Here is a 20,215-nt window from a genome sequence, read left to right on the forward strand (position 1 = left end):
ATAATCAGGCCAGAGAAGGAAAAAAGGAATGTCTAGTCTAGTTGTCACGCTCCACATCCTATAATTTTGCTGCTGTTTTTTCCCTAGCCAAGTGGTGCCATTAATCAGCAGGAAAAATATGCAGCAAACTATCTATACATCCTCATATTATCCCCAACGGAGAGCTGAGAATTAGAAAGTTGCTTCTAAAAGAACTTCTGTCACACTAAAGACCTACAGTAGCATGCCTAGCACCTGCAGCATCACTATTACTCTGGGTTAGTTTGAGCCTTGCTATAACTAAGTAGAAGGAAAATTTAGTGAATTATTTGCTTACCGAATGAACATCCATTTAAAAACTGCCTTTCTGTATAGCCAAAGTCTTGCTTCCAGAATAATTATAGTCAGTCTGAGACACATTTTTTACCCAGAAATTTCAGTTATTTTTCCTACTTAAGAGGTTTATAAATACTGTCTTAAAAAAAAAAAAAACTAAAAGTGGACCAAATCTACTGCTGATATATTACATTGACAGTGCAGTTTAGTTTAGTACACTGTGATTTCTATTGATTGTTATATTTCCTTTGTTCAGTGAACCTGTTCCTTTGATTACATTGATTCTAGTAGTCCCAGTTATTTTGACTTGTTATCACATGGGTAGTGATTTAAACGACTCTACTATGTAGTGTTAAATTAATCATACATTTGATTGTTTGAAAGTTAGTTTAAATCTTAGAATATGCATTTTGAAACAATGAAAATACCAAATCTTCCATTTTTTTCTCAAATTCAGTTTATTTGGATCCTGATTCCATTACTGAATATTTAATCCTGATATCCTGTATGATACATATATGAAAAGATAGTTGTATCAATAAAAGTTTATTCTGCATATGTGTCATTATGTGTTATGCAAATATGTGGCAGATCTTGTAATTCACATTAATGTTTAGCTACAAAACCAATATCGAACAAAAATTACTGGTAAGTGAAAAAGGCTTTATGTGTAAACTCAATCTGCATATTAATAATAATACAAATTTAATAAGTAGATAGTCATGAGACTTAGAATTTAGATAAATGGAATAAAATAAGAACTGAAGTCATGACTAATCCCAATAACCATTTCCTACTCTATATTTGCATATAAAATAGAATGTAATTCCCTGGTACCATTAATTTTTTTCTTCTTAAGCAAAAGTAATTTACTATCAAATATTTAAGAAATCAAAATAAGAAATTACTTCTGAAAATGCAAATTATTTAAACAGATGGCAATTGCTACACATCTCAAAGGAGAGTTTTAAGTTTACTAATTTTTTAAAAATAAGAGTGTAAAACAACATACAAAGAAAGCTATGCCAAAGTAAGCGTTGGTCTGGAACTAGACCACCTTACCATCAGTAGAGAGAAGACGTTTAGAACATTTCATAGTTGATGTTAAACTCATTCAACTATAACCACAAAAGAAAACACGATTCTAGCATTTGCACTCAGTACTTTGAAATATATCCCCAAACAGGTTTTGCTCCCCTCCCTAGTCCCAGCTCCCATAGTTTAAGGCCTTGTTGAACAGTTTCAATGCACTTTTTAAGAAACTAGTAAGACGTATATACACCTTTCTTCCTAGACAGGATGGTCAATCACAGAAAGCTATATAATGTTGCAAATTTGGTGGGAATACCAAGTTTGATTCAAACATGAGTTGTAGTTGCCATGCTTCAGCGAAAATGAATCCTGAGAGCCCTCAGGAGATTATGTACATCCCCAAAAAGATGACATATTTCATTCCACCAACATTGGCATCAGGAAGAAAACTGGCAGGCACATACGCTGGCCAAGGCTGCAGGCACCTCAGACTTAACTCCACAGACACACCTAGAGAAAAGGGGAGAAAACTGGCTTTTGCAGATGAAAGGCTTCTGAGTACTTCTGTCAACAGACATCTTATGGTGAGAGAAGGATTAAAATGAAAGTGAACATCTTTGTTGGTGGAAATGGCATCGACAAAATTGAGTCAATAATCTGATCATTTCTCCCTCCCAGTGTTTGATTGGACCCAAGGTAAACTGCAACAAAAAATGAACAACATCAGAAAGTACAGATCAGCTTAAGGGTCAGGGGAGATAAGTTGGAGAACACAGTATCTACCTGTGCTTTTTTCTGCTTTTAGAAATAAAATCAAATCCCCATAAGACGCTTTAAAGTTCCAGCAAGTAACAAGACAAAAAATTACATTTTTAAAGTGCTAATCTACCAATTCTAGATATCAACAACTTTGAACATTCTGGACCTCATGTTTTCCACAAAAATCGGTTGTAATGGGTATCGTTTGTCTATCACAAAGATTTGATTCTAAGATGTTTTGATCAAACCTTGGATAGCTTTGGTCAACTCTCCACAAGTTATTTGTTTTCCTGAAGATCTTTCTGTGCCAATGTCTGAAATGAAAAATATAATAATTATTTATGAGGAAAATGAAATTCTTAATGAAGGAGTTCCATAAGGTTCCTGTAAATTTAGCACAATAACTGGGCTTTTCTAAATTTTATTTTTGAAAATTTTAATAAAAAAATACAAATCCTGACATAAGCTATTGGAACATTTTAAACAAAAGATGTTTACAGAAAATAAATATGAAACAAAATGTAATGTACTAAATTAAAATTACATTTTAACATATTTTAAAGCTAGCTATATATGTCTTCCATTAAAATAGAGCATGGCAAATACTGCATTCATTTTATAAACAACCAAAGTAAGAGGTTAAAAGCAATTTAAAGTGCTCCCACACAATCTGAAAATAAGTTTCCAATAATTGAATCCAAAGTTCTTGAGATCATAAAAATCTGTAATAAGAAAGTTTTAGGATCAAATATAATAAAAGTATAATTTATGCCTATCAAAAACAAAAAAGCTTTTAAGCATTATGATAGTTAAACTCCTTCAGTGCATTAATCCTCTAATAACGGTTTCAGTCAAGGGAATGTTGTGAGGTCAGGTTTGAATTTTTTTTTAACTTAGTTTGAAATTGTACATATTCTCTTTGAATAGAATTTGCTTTATGTAGCACCTAACTCTCAAGGAACTCAAAACACTTCACAGATTTATATCTTGACCTTAGTTTTGTTCATTGTTGCTGTTTTATTTTTTTGTATCTAGTGAGAATCCATGTGAAAGGCAAACCACTAGTTAGTTCAGTGATACGTATCTTAGCAAACTCATTCTTGCTAGTAGAGAAAATAATGCTGAGAAATTAAAGAATGAGTGGTGGCTTACCAACTCTAAAATTTCTATTTCTGTTTGGAGAGCTTCACAAGCACTTTGCATGTCATCTTCCTTATAAAGTTGTAATTCTTTTTTAAGTCTGTATTAAAGGAAAAATTCACCCTGTGAGTTCAGCAATAAACTTTCATAATAATTTTTTAAATTATATGGATAGTGGCAGATTAGCAGATTCTATCATCAGAATTTTAAATTAACATTAAAGAATCTGGAAAGAAATTTTAATTCTCTATAATTCTAAAAAGACTGTAAAAATTCTGAAGAAGTACAAAGCTCCCATAAAGAAAATAAGGCAGACTAAATAAATAATAGACAATTTTATGTTAATTAACAGAGCAACATGGTTTAGTGGGAAAAATATAGTACCGTCTGAAGAGTTCTGTTTTAGTTCTGGCTCCTAACAAGCTTAAAAACCTTGGCTAAATCATTTAGCCTCTCTGAACTTCACCTGAAAAATTTTAATTACAAGAAAAAATGACCTTTGAGATTTCTTCTTGAACTAAAATTAAACATCAACTTTACAGTACACATATGTAATTTTAATTTTAGAGTGAGAAAGCAATATCAATATTTCTTCCTTCCAGTTAAATCTTTAATCCTTTGAATATTCAGAAATTTAAATAAATTATGCCTATATTTAATGTAAATAATTGTGAAAAAAACAGTCTTCTATTTCTAGCATTATGACTAACATTCCTTCCAAAAAGAAAAGCAAAAAAAAAAAAAAAAAAAAAAAAAAAACCAACAACAACAAAAAAAAAAACAAAAAGAAAAGCATAAGCAAAAGCCATGAGCTGTGGTCAGAGAGGTAGAGAGCTAGGGCAGCAAGGAGATGAGGCTGCCTTAAAGGCTAATACCAAGAGCAACATTGATCTCACAAACCTGGGCCAGCTGGGCCAGCCACAAGGTGAAGAGAATAGATTGAACTGGACCTCTGCTGACTCCAACTCTTAAGGAAAGTCTGAAAGGGGTTCTAGGCCTTCCCAGTTCCCAGTATACTAGTAGAAGCAAAAGAAAATCCTCTCCAAAAGAAAGGATTAACATATTCAGACCTACAGGCCTCCCAGATTAAGAAACCATGAGCTCACATCAGAGATCACCAAGCACCTAAGAAGGCAAGCCACAGTATAAAGAGTATAAGGAACTCTAAGAGTATAAGGAACACAGAAACCTCTACCAGATTATTCACAAAAGATATACACAACTAACAAAAATATGAAAAGGTGGTCAGCTTCATTAATTATCAAGTAAATACAAAAGAAAAACATAATGAAATGCTATTACACATCCAGAAGAATAGCTACAATGAAAAACAAGCACTTCAAGTACTGACGAGGATGTGACTATATGCCCTAGAGGCTGCTCCTTCCCACTGGGTTGCAGAATGCAGATGAGAAGTGTGGCTAACTCCCAATGAACATGTATGTAGTGTGAGCAAGAAATAAACACTCATTGTAAATCACTGACATTTTAGGATTGTTTGCTTCTAAAGCATAATTTAGTCTAGGCCACAGAACAAAATACAAAAACTAATTAGAGAGTCACCAGGAACTGAGCATTGATGGCCACTAAACACACCAAAAACAAGTGGCAATAGCCTCCTGGTGGAAGAACACCACCATTTATGATATAGCTTTGCCAAAAAATTACAGCCTAAATTTGATCAAACTTCAATTACCAATTCATAAAAAATATATAAAAGTCAAACAAATATTTTTAACCATACAATAGGAATATAATCAACTACATCCAAATCATGGGAAACTCTACAGGATAAAATATATCATTTCCTCACCAAATAAATTACAAGTTAAAAAAAGAAAGAAGGAAGGGGGATTTTCAAGATTTAAAACATTTATCAGTTGATTGTCATGTGTAGACCTTATTTGGAACTTAATTCATGCAAACAAAAAAATGACACCTATAAATTGTAAATGTGAATATTGACTGGGTATTTGATGATATAAGTTAATTGCTCTTAATTATTTTATTTTATTTTTATTTTTTTCTTAATTATTTTATGTATAATAATAGATTCTAGGTATGTTTTTTAAAAGTTCTTATTTTTTAAGAGAAACAATAAGATAATGATATATATGATTAGCTTCAAGTAATACGGAGGAAAAACACATAGAGATATAGATGAAACATAATTGGCCATAAACTAATAACTGTTAAAGTTGAGTGATGAGTACATACAATTCATTATATTTTTCCTTTTTACCTATGTATGTGCTTTAAATCATCTATAATAATTCTTTTAAGAAATAGAGTTCAGCAAAGATAGTGGCCATAAAGTTAACATACAAAAACTTGTGGTATTTTCATGCTCAGCAATGAACACTATAACATGTCATTTAAAATAAATATGTTATTTATGAGAGCATCTAAAACTACAAGGTACCTAAAATTAAAACTTACCAAAGATGTAGAATTAAAAAAACAGAAAATTATAAAGTTTTATTAAAAAGTATTTTAAAAGACAAACTGAGATATCCTAAGTTCATAGAGGGGAAGTCTCAGTTTCATGAAGATATAAAGTCTCTCAAAAGTAACTATAATACTAAGTGCAATTGTAACCAAAATCACAACAGATTTTCATGAATATGGTAAGTTGACTCATAGATGTATATAAAAAGCGGGCAGCCCTGGTGGCTCAGTGGTTTAGTGCCGCCTTCACCCCAGGGCCTGATCCTGGAGACCCGGGATCAAGTCCCACATCAGGCTACCTGCATGGAGCCTGCTTCTACGTCTGTCTATGTCTCTGCCTCTCTCTCTCTCTCTCTCTCTCGTCTCTCGTGAATAAATAAAATCTTTAAAAAAAAAAAAGATGTATATAAAAAGCAAAAGGCCAAGTATAGACTCTTGATGAAGACAAAAAAAAAAAAAAAAAAAGACAAAGGGGGGTGTCCAACCTTGTATCATGACTTATTACAAACTACCAGTAATTAAATAGTTAAAATGGAATAATATGCATTTAGTAGTAATTAAGGCAGTTCTGAGCAGAAATGAACAAATTGCCCAATAAAACAGAATAGATAATAACATATGAGTTATATCCATAGCATATTATTATTTTTATTTTTAATAAAAGATGTGACATTTAGATTACTAGAGGCAGAAGAAACCATTCAATAAATGTTGCTGGGACAATTGGTTATCCATGTGCAAAAAAATGAAAATGGATGTTGTTGTACATATAAACGAAATCAATGCCACATAGACTAAAGACAAATGTAAAAAGCAAACTTTACAAATTATTAGAGAATATATAGGACATTATCCTTCTGATCTTAGGTAGGTAAAGAGTTCTTGGAAAAGACACAAAAATGCGAATCATAATAAGAAATTATTGGTAATTTCAACCATAGTAAAAGGAAGAACTCTACTAAAACAGTATAAAGAGTATAAGGAACTCTAAAAAAAGAAAACAAAAACAAAAAGCTTCATAAACTGGGAGAAGATGTCTTTAACGTGTAACAAACAAAATCCAAAATTATTAAAAAACTAGAAATACAAAACTTCTAGAAATCAATAAAAGACAAATACCCAATCTCATTGCAAAATAATTATGAGGCATTTTACAAAAAAGGAAACACATGACCTATTAACAGATGGAAAGAGGCTCAATCACATGGGTAGCCAGGGCAATACAGATGAAGATCACAAAATGCCATCATATATATCCCTGAGACTGGCAAGAGTTTTAGTAAGTCTAAAAATAGAGTACTGAAGAGGATGGAGTTCAATGGAAATTTTATAATGTACTAATATAAATATAAACTGGCTTAATCATTTTGGAAAAGAATTTATTACCTTGTAAAGTTCAACCATCATATACCTTATACACAGTAATTCTATCAGGCATATAACCTAAACTCTTACACATGTAGCTCAGGATAATCACAAAAGCACTGTTTGCTAAAACAAAAACTAGAAATAACCCAAATGTACATTAAAAGGGGAAAAAATTGTGATATATTCACACTCAACAACATGGATGAAAACAAAACAAAACAAAACAAAAAAACAACATGGATGAGTTTAGAAACAATCCCAAACAGTATCATACCATTTTTACACAACTCAGGAGTAAAAGAAAATAACCAATATGCAGACAGATCATATACATAAATATATGGCATAAATTTAAATAAATCACAATGTAATAAAGAAAATTATATATAGGAAAATGGACTAAATGCCATATCACAAATGCACACACAAGAAAATGAAACACAACATAGGACAGGAATTACATGAGGAAGGAAGGGTATGGAATAAAAGAGTAGCCCATGTGCAAGTTACTGGTTATAATCTAGTTTAGTTCACAGGTGCTCATTATATTATTATACTTTACAACTTACACATAGGGAAGACAGACATAAATTGTAGGGATGGAAGGGAAACAATACCCTATATATGTGAACTTCACTGTGTTCTGAACTCTTATGAATTTAAAAGTAAATAGGAATTCTGAAGGAATGCTCAAGTATGAAAGATAGAACAAGTTATTAATTTTGAGCATTAGATGTTTACACAAGCATAAAAAGCTTTGTAATGGATATTTTTAAAGAGTAAGTGGAAAGTTAAACGGAGAATTACAATGTACTGTGGAGAGCTACACAATATACTTCAGGCTTCATTTGAATATATTTATCTTTCAAATAAAATGGTAGTGATCTTTCTTCCTACCATATTTTCCATACTCTCTCCTCCCCTTCTCAGTTTAAATGAACTGAAGTTTCCCTAAGATTTTTCATGTCCATCAGAACTGGGCAGTTTACTACTTTTCCTTTTCAGTTAGCTATCCGCGCCGCGAGAATGAGAGACTACTGAAATTAAGGAGGGCATTTAGACGGAATTATAGGAAGTATTTCACTATTCAGCATATAACCAAGCTGTAGAATTTAGATCTGCACTTAACGAAAAAATTGCTGTTGCTAGCTTTAAAAGAGGCTAGATAATAATGGTATGAATATTAATACATTTGCAACTAGCCAAAGCTATATAATGGTAAGCAGATCTCATGCTTCAGTGCATAGACTGATTGCCTACAGGAGTCAAGAAGGACTTCCTTCACCTACTGCACAATAACTCAGGGCAGTTTGCATTGGTTATTGTCACCCTTCTCTGAATCATCAAATAATTACGAGGATGGGCCAATACTGCTAGTTAGTTTTGCAAAACTTATGTTCCATGTATTTTTATGATTTCCTGCACATTCTTCTCAGTTACTTCTAAGTGTTACAGAAAAGCCTTTACTAAAATAATACTCTTTTTAGCTATAGAACTGTATACAAGAACTATTTAAGTAGAAAGAAGGAAAAATTTCACCCAAAGGCCTACTAGACAGACTCAAATGATATTAAAATTTAGGAATATTCTACTAAAACAACTTACTAAAAGAATATTCTTTTTAGCTATAGAACTGTACACAAGTACTATACCAGTGGAAAGAAGGAAAAATTTCACCCAAAGTCCTAGTACACAAACTCAAATGATACTGAAATTTAGGTATATTTCACTGTGGTCTTTGTTTCCATATGATGGTGATTATACAACTTTACTTTCCAGTTTTTTTCTTTTGCTTAACATTATCACTTATATTTTTCCCAATTAATTACATGCCAATTAATACCATATAAGATAAATACATAGTAGTCCAAGTGGTTACACCAGAGTTAACTTAATCATTCATTTATGGTATAGCAATTAAGTTGTTCCTGTATTTTTCTACCACAAACAATACTTCTATGAATACCTTTGTACATAAAATTTCTTCTGTACTTAGAATTATTTTCCTTAGGATAGAGCTCATAAGTGTAAATTTTAGGTTAAATGGTATAAAAATTAAGATGCTTACACTGAATTATGTACATTCCAAATATATACAATGTATACTGCCTCAGCAATATATGAATTAACTCTGTACCACACCCTTGCCAATTTTGGTACTTAAGAATGTCATTAAGAATTTAAGAATGTCTTTCAAAAAATATTTTTAAAGATTTTATTTACTCATTCATGAGAGAGAGAGCAGGGACATAAGCAGAAGGAGAAGCAGCCTCCCTGTGGGGAGCGCGATGAGGGACTCCATCCCAGGAGACTCCATGCCAGGACCCTGGATCATGACCTAAGTCAAAGGTAGACGCTCAACCACTAAGCCATCCAGGTGCCCCTGTCTTTCAAAATTTGATAGAAAAATTATAGTCAGTGGTTTTAATTTGCATTTAATTGATAAACAGTATAACTGATTTACCATTTGACTTATTCATCCTCCTATCCCTACTAACTTGCATAGTGTGAGATACAAAGTATGCATTCAATGCATGTTGGTTGGATAAATACATGAAATGAGAACTATTGATTTTGTATTTCCTGACTGATTTTTTTTTATCAGTTGATTATTTGGTAAGCTGTTATCCTTTGTCATAACTACAATAAATTTCTATATTAATAACTACTATAAATTTCTCCCAGTTTATCATTCCATGATGCTGAACTTTTTTTGACAAGTGGAATTTTAAATCTTTTTTTATAATAAATTTATTTTTTATTGGTGTTCAATTTGCCAACATACAGAATAACACCCAGTCCTCATCCCGTCAAATGCCCCCCTCAGTGCCTGTCACCCATTCACCCCCACCCCACGCCCTCCTCCCCTTCCACCACCCCTAGTTTGTTTCCCAGAGTTAGGAGTCTCTATGTTCTGTCTCCCTTTCTGATATTTCTCACACACTTCTTCTCCCTTCCCTTATATTCCCTTTCACTATTATTTATATTCCCCAAATGAATGAGACCATATAATGTTTGTCCTCCGATTGACTTACTTCACTCAGCATAATACCCTCCAGTTCCATCCACATTGAAGCAAATGGTGGGTATTTGAAATTTCTAATGGCTGAGGAATATTCCATTGTATACATACATCTTTATCCATTCATCTTTCAATGGACACCGAGGCTCCTTCCACAGTTTGGCTATTGTGGACATTGCTGCTAGAAACATCGGGGTGCAGGTGTCCCGGCGTTTCATTGCATCTGTATCTTTGGGGTAAATCCCCAACAGTGCAATTGCTGGGTCATAGGGCAGGTCTATTTTTCACTCTTTGAAGAACCTCCACACAGTTTTCCAGAGTGGCTGCACCAGTTCACATTCCCACCAACAGTGTAAGAGGGTTCCCTTTTCTCCACATCCTCTCCAACATTTGCGGTTTCCTGCCTTGTTAATTTTCCCCATTCTCACTGGTGTGAGGTGGTATCTCATTGTGGTTTTGATTTGTATTTCCCTGATGGCAAGTGATGCAGAGCATTTTCTCATGTGCATGTTGGCCATGTCTATGTCTTCCTCTGTGAGATTTCTGTTCATGTCTTTTGCCCATTTCATGATTGGATTTTTCGTTCCTTTGGTGTTGAGTTTAATAAGTTCTTTATAGATCTTGGAAACTAGCTCTTTATCTGATACGTCATTTGCAAATATCTTCTCCCATTCTGTAGGTTGTCTTTTAGTTTTGGTGACTGTATCCTTTGCTGTGCAAAAGCTTCTTATCTTGATGAAGTCCCAATAGTTCATTTTTGCTTTTGTTTCTTTTGCCTTCGTGGATGTATCTTGCAAGAAGTTACTGTGGAATTTTAAATCTCATATGTTAAGTGTATTAATTTTATCCTTTTTGGTTTTCTTAATCACACCAGAGGTTTGCTAAGTAGTTCTTTCTACTTTTCACCAGTGTTTTCAAGGCTTGACTTTTATATTCTTCTCTATATTATTTTATATTAAAATTATTTTAGTGCCATTTAAACACAAATACACTCTTTGAAGACATAAAGGTCACTCTCTTTCATATACAATTTACTTTTGAAAGTAAGTTTAAAAGTTGAATGTGTGAAAGCAGAATTCAGTGTTCTAATTATGTCTTCCTTCAGTCCAGGCCACCAGCAGACAGGTCATAACCTTCACAGGTACATCAGGCTGAATCAGAGAGATCTACTTAGAAGGAGGTAAAAGAGGGATGGGTCCTGCCAGCATCTCTTTTATTTCAAATCCTGGGTGAGCTGAATTAGGCACCTTCTTTAACAATGTATTTCCTATCATCTCCCTACCCCCATACCAAAAGGGGTTGTTTGTAAAGGTAAATAGATGAAAATGGAAAAAAAAATCTGTTTTCTATAAAAGACATGAGTGATTTTTGAAAATGATTACTTTAATATTATACATGGCCTGTACAATAAAATTATTTTGAAGTTTAGGAACATCTACAAATAGTCACATTTACATCAGAATATAATGTTTAAAATAATCAATTGATTCTGTCATCAAAATTTCCCTTGTATTTACTTAGAAGCTTTAATAACTATAGTATGTGCCAAAAATTCACAAAACAGGAGATCTCTATTAGCTTGAAGGCTACAAAATCAATGCTATAAAGACACTTCTGTTAGTGAATAAATGATGAAGTTTTACTAGAAAAGATACAGAGTCAACAGAAATATTCAACAAAACACAGAGCTAAGAATAATGCTGGAATTAAATGGGGATTTCCATATTTTATAAATGTTAAAAAGAGAGAGAGATGGCCTGGATTGGCTACAGGTATATAATTATTTGGCTAGTATTTTCCAGAAACTTTAATGCTGAGGTCTTGTTACACTTACCCATTTTGAGTTCATTCTTGTTGATATACAGAGTATGGCAAAATACCTGTGCATTATTTCCTCAGGTAGCCTGGATAACAATTCCTGTTGCTCTACTAAATAATAATTATTCCAAATAATGTTATAAAAACACTGCCACAACTATTTAAGGATACATGTATAAAAATGTTTTCAATTATGAAAGTTTAGAAACTCTTATACATCTATCAGCGGGAGAAAGGCTATATCAATATGGGATTTCCATATTATTGGCATTAAAAGAGGATGAAGTTGATCAGCACAAACATGAGAAATGTCTATAATATTTTTCTAGGTAATAAAGTAAATTACAGACCAGTAAGTGTGATCCCATTTTATGCTAAACACATACACAGTGGCATGTTTGTATGTACACACACACAAACACTGAAGAGATGCATGTTGAACACTGAAAAGATACATGTTAAACTTTTAACAATGGTTACACAGGGGGTTTCTGGAGTAAGGTGTTAAGAGAGAAGACTTTGATGTTTTATATTTTCATATAGTGTTTGAATTTTGTATTCTGTCAGCATAGCCTAGTTTCATAATTTAAAAACACCTATAAACATTTGGTAAAAATAAAAATTATAAATGTGTGTAAATATATATATATATATATATATACATATATGTGTGTGTGTGTGTGTGTGTGTATCTTTTAGAGAGGTTGGGAGTGTTTCAATACCATCATGTATTTATGCTTTCTTATAAATTGAAGGACCATCAATGTGACCTCTACAACCAACTTAACTGGATGACTTTCTCACTGAAAAGGCAACAGCACTGATTTACTACTTCATATTAATGCATTTAGAGTCTCTCAGTAGGAGGTGTGTATTAACTTTTGTGCAGTTTCCATTGCAAATATCTCTTCACAAAACCACACTATCTTCAAAAGTTCAGAAGGAAAATCCCATGTTATTGACTTTGCAGCTTCATTTCTGAAATAAACTTCCTATTGTATTAAACAGGCACAAATACTGGTTATAAAAAAATGTAAAAGCATTCTACAAAGAAGTTTCATGGGTAAGGAAAATGCCTGAAATGTTTCAAGTTGTCTGGTATGTCACTATTTGGAGCCAATAAAAAGTCATGATTAAGAACTGTATTTTGGTGACCCTGGTGTTGGGCAATAATAAAAATAATAATAATAGGTGTTGGGAGTTTGAAAGGGTCCAATATATAACACTCTGCCTGAATTCTGCCAATTGAGAAATAAGGAAAGCAGAAGATATCACATGTATTAGGAATATAAGAGATAGTAGAGAATGTGGCAAGCAAAGGGCTTACTAATATTGAACCCCAGGATTAGCCTAACTTAAGATACACCATTACCAGCACAGTTGGATGCCACAGGCTTTCTCTTATGGGTTCCTACCACTGTAAAAGTTAAGGGATAGAGGAGTAAGGAGGAACATACACTCTCTGAGGCAGGCCAGGTTCCAAGGAAATAGGGCAAGGAAAGGGGCTGTGCTTGTCTACCCTTCTAAATTTACCAGTCAGATTGAATCACTTCTCCCCACCTTCCAAAAAGAAAGGAGGGTGTTAGGGAGAGTTGGGAGGGTTAAACGTATAAAGCTTTTTCCACATGGAAAAAAAAATCCGGAGTGGAAAAAGAATTCCATGGGGCTATCCCAGTGATGAAAATATGCTACATTTTTTCAAATAACATTGAAAATATGTGAAGGATTTGTATCTTCTTTGTAGTGAAAATTAAATTATATGGCAACTCAATCTCCGGACCAACTATTTATTTGGTGTGCCCTTGACTGTGCTAGATGTGAGATTGATAGAAAAATGAACAAGAAGTAGAGGGAATTCCCAGTTGAGTGATGCATGTAACTATCATAGAATATGATTACAGAACTATAAACATATGCTCTATGAATACAGAGAAAGGAACAATACAGGAAGCCTTCCATAATTTATTACATTAATTTATTCATTTATTTATTTAACACCTACTATATGCCAAGCTCTGTACCAATGTCTTAGAACATGAGTATACAATGGTAAACTGAGTAGACAAGATCTCTTTTCTTGTTGAGCACATGACAGAGACAGACACTAACAAAATAAATCATGTAAGTATGTGATTACAAAATAGAATCTGTGCTATAAAGGAAAAATATGTAGGATGTTATTTTAAAAAATAATACAATTTAGATCACAGAGTAAGAGAGAGCTTCTTGAGGAAACATTTCAACCAAGATCTAAAAGATAGTATATGTTCCACCTAGGTAGGAGATAGGAAGGCAGAGGGGCTAACAGATCATTTGAAGAGAAAGAAACAGAGAGACAGAGGTCCTTAAATGTAAAAATCTTGAAGTTCTTGAGGCAGCAGAATGAAGAGGGGGTCACAGCTGAAAATAACATCAGGGAAGTGGTCAGAAGCCATATCGTGACAGGGCCATTCTAAGGACGTTAGGTTTTATTATGTTCGTTAGGAAGCCAGTGAACGACTTCAGTGACATGATTCAATTTACAATGGATTGACTGATCCAAGAGTACATGAACAGGGAAAAGAAGAGAGATTGTTACTGTGAGAGAGGTGGTAGCTAGAATTAGGATGTTAGCAATGGGAAGAGAGAATTGGAAGGATTCAAGAAATATTTTTCAGGCAAAAGCAACAAAACTTGGTAATGGATTAGGGTAGGGTGAGAATGACAATATTTGTAAATACATCAAAAATGCCCACTACATTTTAGATTTGACCCATAAAAACCCATAAAAAAATGACATGTGAGTTGAGCTTTAAGACTAAGTTTTATTTTAGTTCATGGAGAAGAAAATGGAGTGAAGTCCTGTGGCATATTCAGAATTTCATAAATAGTATTCTGATGTACTAGTAGTATAGGATATATGAAAAAAATGCAGGAAGATAATGGAAAGACACAGATTATGAAGATCTCTTGGAATTTTCCCATCCAAGTACTAACCAGGCCCAACCCTGCTTAAGTTCTGAGATCAGACAATATTGGGCATGTTCAGGGTGGTTTGGCATAGAAAAGACCTTTGAACTTCTGATAAAATTTTTATTTTTACTTTTTTGTTTATTTAATCAGGGTAACATCACTTCAGATCTATGTTTATATTAATCTGTTGAGAATTCAGGATTGGAGCTTCTGAAAGAGGGATTTGGGACAAACATTTGAAAATTGTCTATATGTGATAACTAAAACCATTAAACATATGAGGTAGCCCATAAAAAAGTACAAAGAAAGAAGATAATCAACCTTTAGGGAGACCTTGCATTTAAAAGACAGGGGTCAGGAGTCCAAGATGGTAGAGGAGTAGAAGACCTTAGTTTTGTCTGGTCCCAGGAATTCAGCTAGATAGCAACAAATCATTCTGAACACCTGTGAACTCAACTGGAGTTCTAAGAAAAGAATTGCTGCAACTCTACAAATAGAAAAGTTACCACTTTCTGCAAGTCTTTTTAAATTTTCATTTATAAGATATAACTGTAAAGTTATATTCTATCCTTTCATTGCATTTAATTTTATTTTTGTATATATATATATATATATAAAATAAAAGCTTTTCTTTCTTTACAATTTTGGGATTCAGTTTCTTCTAACAAACAGATCAAAATAAACCCAGAATCTAGTGTATTGTTCTGTTCTGTTCACCTGTCTGCTTATATTCCTTTTTTTTGTCTTTGATTTTAATTTTTACAGCTACATTCTATCCTTTCATTGTATTTATTTATTTTTAATTTGTTTTTATTAAAGTTCTATTTGCCAACATATAGTATAACACCCAGTGCTCATCCTATCAAGTGCCCTCCTCAGTGCCTGACTCCCAGTTACCCCAACCCTCTGCCTACCTCTCCTTCCACAACCCTTTGTTCATTTCCCAGAGTTAGGAATCTCTCATGGTTTGTCTCCCTCTCTAATTTTCATTGTATTAAATTTTATTTTTGTACATATATAAGTTTTTCTTTCTTTACAATTTTGTGATCTAGTTTTCTAGCAAACAGACCAAATACACACAGGATCCAGTGTATTGCTCTGTTCACCTGTCTTATTATATACTCTCTTTTATTTTTAAAAAATTTCATTTAAAATTATTTATTTATTTTTTGCTTCAGGTTGCTTCTGATTTGTTTAGTGTATATTTCTCTGGGGTCATTCTTGCCATTTTAGTCTTTTGTCCTCTCGTTCATCTATTCTTCTCTGGATAGAATGAAAGATGGAAAAACTTGCCTCAAAAAAAGAGAACAACAGGCAGTACTGACTGCTAGGGACCTAATCAGTATAGCTACAAGTAAGATGTCAGAACTAGAATTCAGAAAAAATGATTATAAACATAATACCTGAGCTTGAAAAAAAGTATAGAAGACACCAGGGAATCCTTTTCTGGAGAAATAAAAGAACTAAAATCTAATCAAATTGAAATTTTAAAAAGGCTATTAATGAGATGCAATAGGAAACAGAGGCTCTAACTGCTAGGATAAATGAGGCAGAAGAGAGAATTAGTGATATAGAAGGCAAAATTATGGAGAATAAAAAGCTGAGAAAAAGATAAACAACTACTGAGTCATGAGGGGTGAAATTCGAGAGATAAGTGATACCATAAAGCAAAACAATATTTGAATGATTGGGATCCCAGAAGAGGAAAGAGAGAGGGGGGCAGATGGTATATTGGAACAAATTATAGCAGAGAACTTCCCTAACTTAAGAAAGGAAACAGGCATTCAAGTTCAGGAGGTACAGAGAACTCCCCTCAAAAATCAATAAAAATAGGTCAACACCTCAACATATAATAGTGAAATGTGCAAATTTCAGAGACAAAGAGAAAAAATTCTGAAATTAGTTCTGATAAGAAGTCTGTAATCTACAAGGGTAGAAACATTAGACTGGCAGCAGACCTACCACAGAGACCTGGAAGGTCAGAAAGGACTGGCATGATATAGTCAGGGTGCTAAATGAGAAAAATATGCATCCAAGAATATTTTATCCATCAAGGCTGTCATTCAAAATAGAAGGAGAGATAAAAACTTCCAGGACAAACAGAAACTAAAAGAATTTGTGATCACTAAACCAGTCCTTCAAGAAATGCTAAAGGGGAAACTTTACGTGAAGAGAGATTCCCAAAGTAACATAAACCAGAAAGGAACAGAGACAATATACAGGAACAGTGACTTTATGGATAATACAATGGCCCTAAATTCATATCTTTCAATAGTTACTCTGAGTGTAAATGGGCTAAAACCCTAATCAAAAGATAAAGGGTATTAGGATAAAAAAGAAAGTCCCATTGATACGCTGTCTGCAAGAGACTCATTTTAGACCCAAAGACACCTCAAGATTGAAAGTGAGGGGGTGGAAAACCATTTATCATGCTAATAGAGATCAAAAGAAAGCTGAGTTAGCAATCCTTATGTTAGGCAAATTAGATTTCAAACCAAAGACTATAAGAGATGAGGAAGGACACTAAATTATAATTAAAGGGTTATATCATAATCCAACAAGAAAATCTAACAACTGTAAATATTTATGCCCCTGACATGGGAACAGCCAATTATAAAAACCAATTAATAAAAAAATTAAAGAAATACATTTATAATAACACAATAATAGGAGCAGACTTTAACACCACACTCACTGCAATAGACATATCATCTAAGCAGATCAATAAGGAAACAAGGGCCTTTCATGACACACTGGACCAGATGGATTTCATAGATATATTCAGAGCATTTCATCCTAAAGCAACAGAATATACATTCTTCTCAAGTGCACATGGTATTCTCCAGAATAGATCACACACTGGGTCACAAATCAGGTCTCAACTGGTACCAAAAAACTGGGATCATTCCTGCACATTTTCAAATGATAATGCTTTGAAACCTGAACTCAATCATAAGAGGAAATTTGGAAAGAACTCAAATACATGGATATTAAAGAGTATCCTACTAAAGAATGAATGGATCAACCAGGAAATTAAAGAAAAATTAAAGTAATTCATGGAAACAAATGAAAATAAAACAGCATTTTAAAACCTTTGGGATACAGTAAAGGTGGTTCTAAGAGGGAAGAATATAGCAATACAAGCCTTTCTCAAGAAACAAGAAAGATCTCAAATACACAAGCTAATGTTACACCTAAAGGAGCTGGAGAAAGAACAGCAAATAAAGCCTAAATCCAGCAAGAGAAGAGAATTAATAAAGATTAGAGCAGAAATCAATGAAATAGAAACCAAAAGAACAGTAGAACAGATCAACCAAACTAGGAGCTATTTCTTTGGAAGAATTAGTAAGATCAATAAACCCCTGGCCAGACTTATCAAAAAGAAAAGAGAAAGGAACCAGATAAACAAAATCATGAATGAAAGAGAAGAGATCACAATCAACATGGAGGAAATAAGAACAATTATAAGAACATATGAGTAACTATATGCTAACAAAGTAGGTAATCTGGAAAAAATGGATGCATTCCTCGAGACTTATAAACCACCAAAACTGAAAGAGGAAGAAACAGAAAACCTGAACAGACTGATAACCAGCAAGGAAATTGAAGCAGTAATCAAAAATCTCCCAACAAACAAAATTCCAGGGCCAGATGGCTTCCCAGGGGAATTCTACCAAACATTTAAGAAGAACTAATACCTATTCTTCTGAAGTTGTTTCAAAAAATAGAAATGAAAGGATAATTTCCAAACTTGTTCTGTGAGTCCAGCATTACGTTGATCCCAAAACTAGACAAAGTCCCCACCAAAAGGGAGAATTACAATCAATAACCTTGAGGAACATGGATGCCAAAATTCTCACAGATACTAGCCAATAGGATCCAAAAGTACTTTAAAAGGATTATTAGCCATGACCAAGTAGGATTTATTCCTGGGCTGCAAGGGTGGCTCAACATTTGCAAATCAATCAATCAATCAATCAATCAATGTGATATACTACATTAATAAAAGAAAGGAAAAGAACCATATGATCCTCTCAACAGATGCAGAAAAAGCATTTGACAAAGTACAGCATCCTTTCTTGATTAGAACTCTTCACAGTGTAGGGACAGAGGGAACATACTTCAATATCATAAAAGCCATATATGAAAAGCCCACAGAGAATATCATTCTCAATGGGGAAAAACTGACAGCTTTTCCTTTAAGGTCAGGAACATAGCAGGGATGTTCAGTATCACCATTGTTGTTCAACATAGTAGTAGAAGTCTTAGCCTCAGCAATCAGACAACAAAATGAAATAAAAGGCATTCAAATCAGCAAAGAAGAAGTCAAACTCTCACTCTACACAGTTGACATGATACTCTATGTGGAAAATCCAAAAGACCCCACTCCAAAATTGTTAGAACTCATATAGGAATTCAGCAAAGTGGCAGGATATAAAATCAATGCACAGAAATCAGTTGTATTTCTATACACTAATAATGAGACAGAAGAAAGAGAAATTAAGGAGTCGATCCCATTACAATTGTACCAAAACCCATAAGATACCTAGAAATAAACCTAATCAAAGAGGCAAAGGATCTGTACTCAGAAAACCATAGAACACTCATGAAAGAAATTGAGGAAGACACAAAGAAATGGAAAAATGTTCATGCTCAAGGATTGGAAAAACAAATATTGTTAAAATGTCTATAGTCCCTAGAGCAATCTATACAGTCAATGCAATCCCTATCAAAATACCAACAACTTTTTTTTTTCACAGAGCTGGAATAATCCTAACATTTCTATGGAAACAGAAAAAGACCTCAAGTAGACAAAAAAATGATAAAAAAGAAAATCAAAGCTGGTGGCATCACAATTCTGGACTTCAAGCTCTATTACAAAGCTGTAATCTTCAAGACAGTATGGTACTGGCACCAAAACAGATACATGTATCAATGGAACAGAACAGAGTACCCAGAAATGGACCCTCAACTCTATGGTCCGCTAATCTTTGAAAAGTAGGAAAGAATATTGAGTGGAAAAAAAGACAGTCTCTTCCACAAATGGTGTGGGGAAAATTGGACAGCCACATGCAGAAGAATGAAACTGGATCATTTTCTTATACCATATTTGGGTCATCTTAATACATGCTAAGGCAATTAACTTGTTTAGAATATTGCTATGACTAAAACTTAAATTGAAGTTTGGGTTAATTCATAAGAGGCTCCCAGAAGGTTGTATAACTATGACTGATCTATTTCTTTCATATAGTTCAGGGAGGATAGAAATAATAAACCTCAGGTTCTTGAAAGGCAGGTAATAGACCCAAAATATATGAAAGACCTAAATGTGAGAAAGGAATCCTTCAAAATCCTAGAGGA

At 33.5% G+C, this 20,215-nt stretch overlaps 1 protein-coding gene across 2 annotated transcripts in view; it reads right to left on the bottom strand.

Moving 5' to 3' along the window:
* Positions 1-845: 845 nt before the first annotated feature.
* The window catches only part of CCDC172 (coiled-coil domain containing 172), a 58,255-nt gene continuing 38,885 nt past the window's right edge, over positions 846-20,215 (bottom strand). For both annotated transcript variants that reach the window (XM_077877508.1, XM_077877509.1), the window contains exons 8-10: positions 3,259-3,346; positions 2,355-2,420; positions 846-1,857 (exon numbers count right to left, since the gene is read on the bottom strand). In XM_077877508.1, coding sequence (XP_077733634.1) covers positions 2,385-2,420; positions 3,259-3,346 — 124 coding nt within the window. In that variant the 3' untranslated portion in view covers positions 846-1,857; positions 2,355-2,384. The remainder of the gene's footprint in view (positions 1,858-2,354; positions 2,421-3,258; positions 3,347-20,215) is intronic.

This window comes from Canis aureus, chromosome 29 (genome assembly GCF_053574225.1).
Source record: "Canis aureus isolate CA01 chromosome 29, VMU_Caureus_v.1.0, whole genome shotgun sequence".
Lineage (NCBI taxonomy): Eukaryota > Metazoa > Chordata > Mammalia > Carnivora > Canidae > Canis > Canis aureus.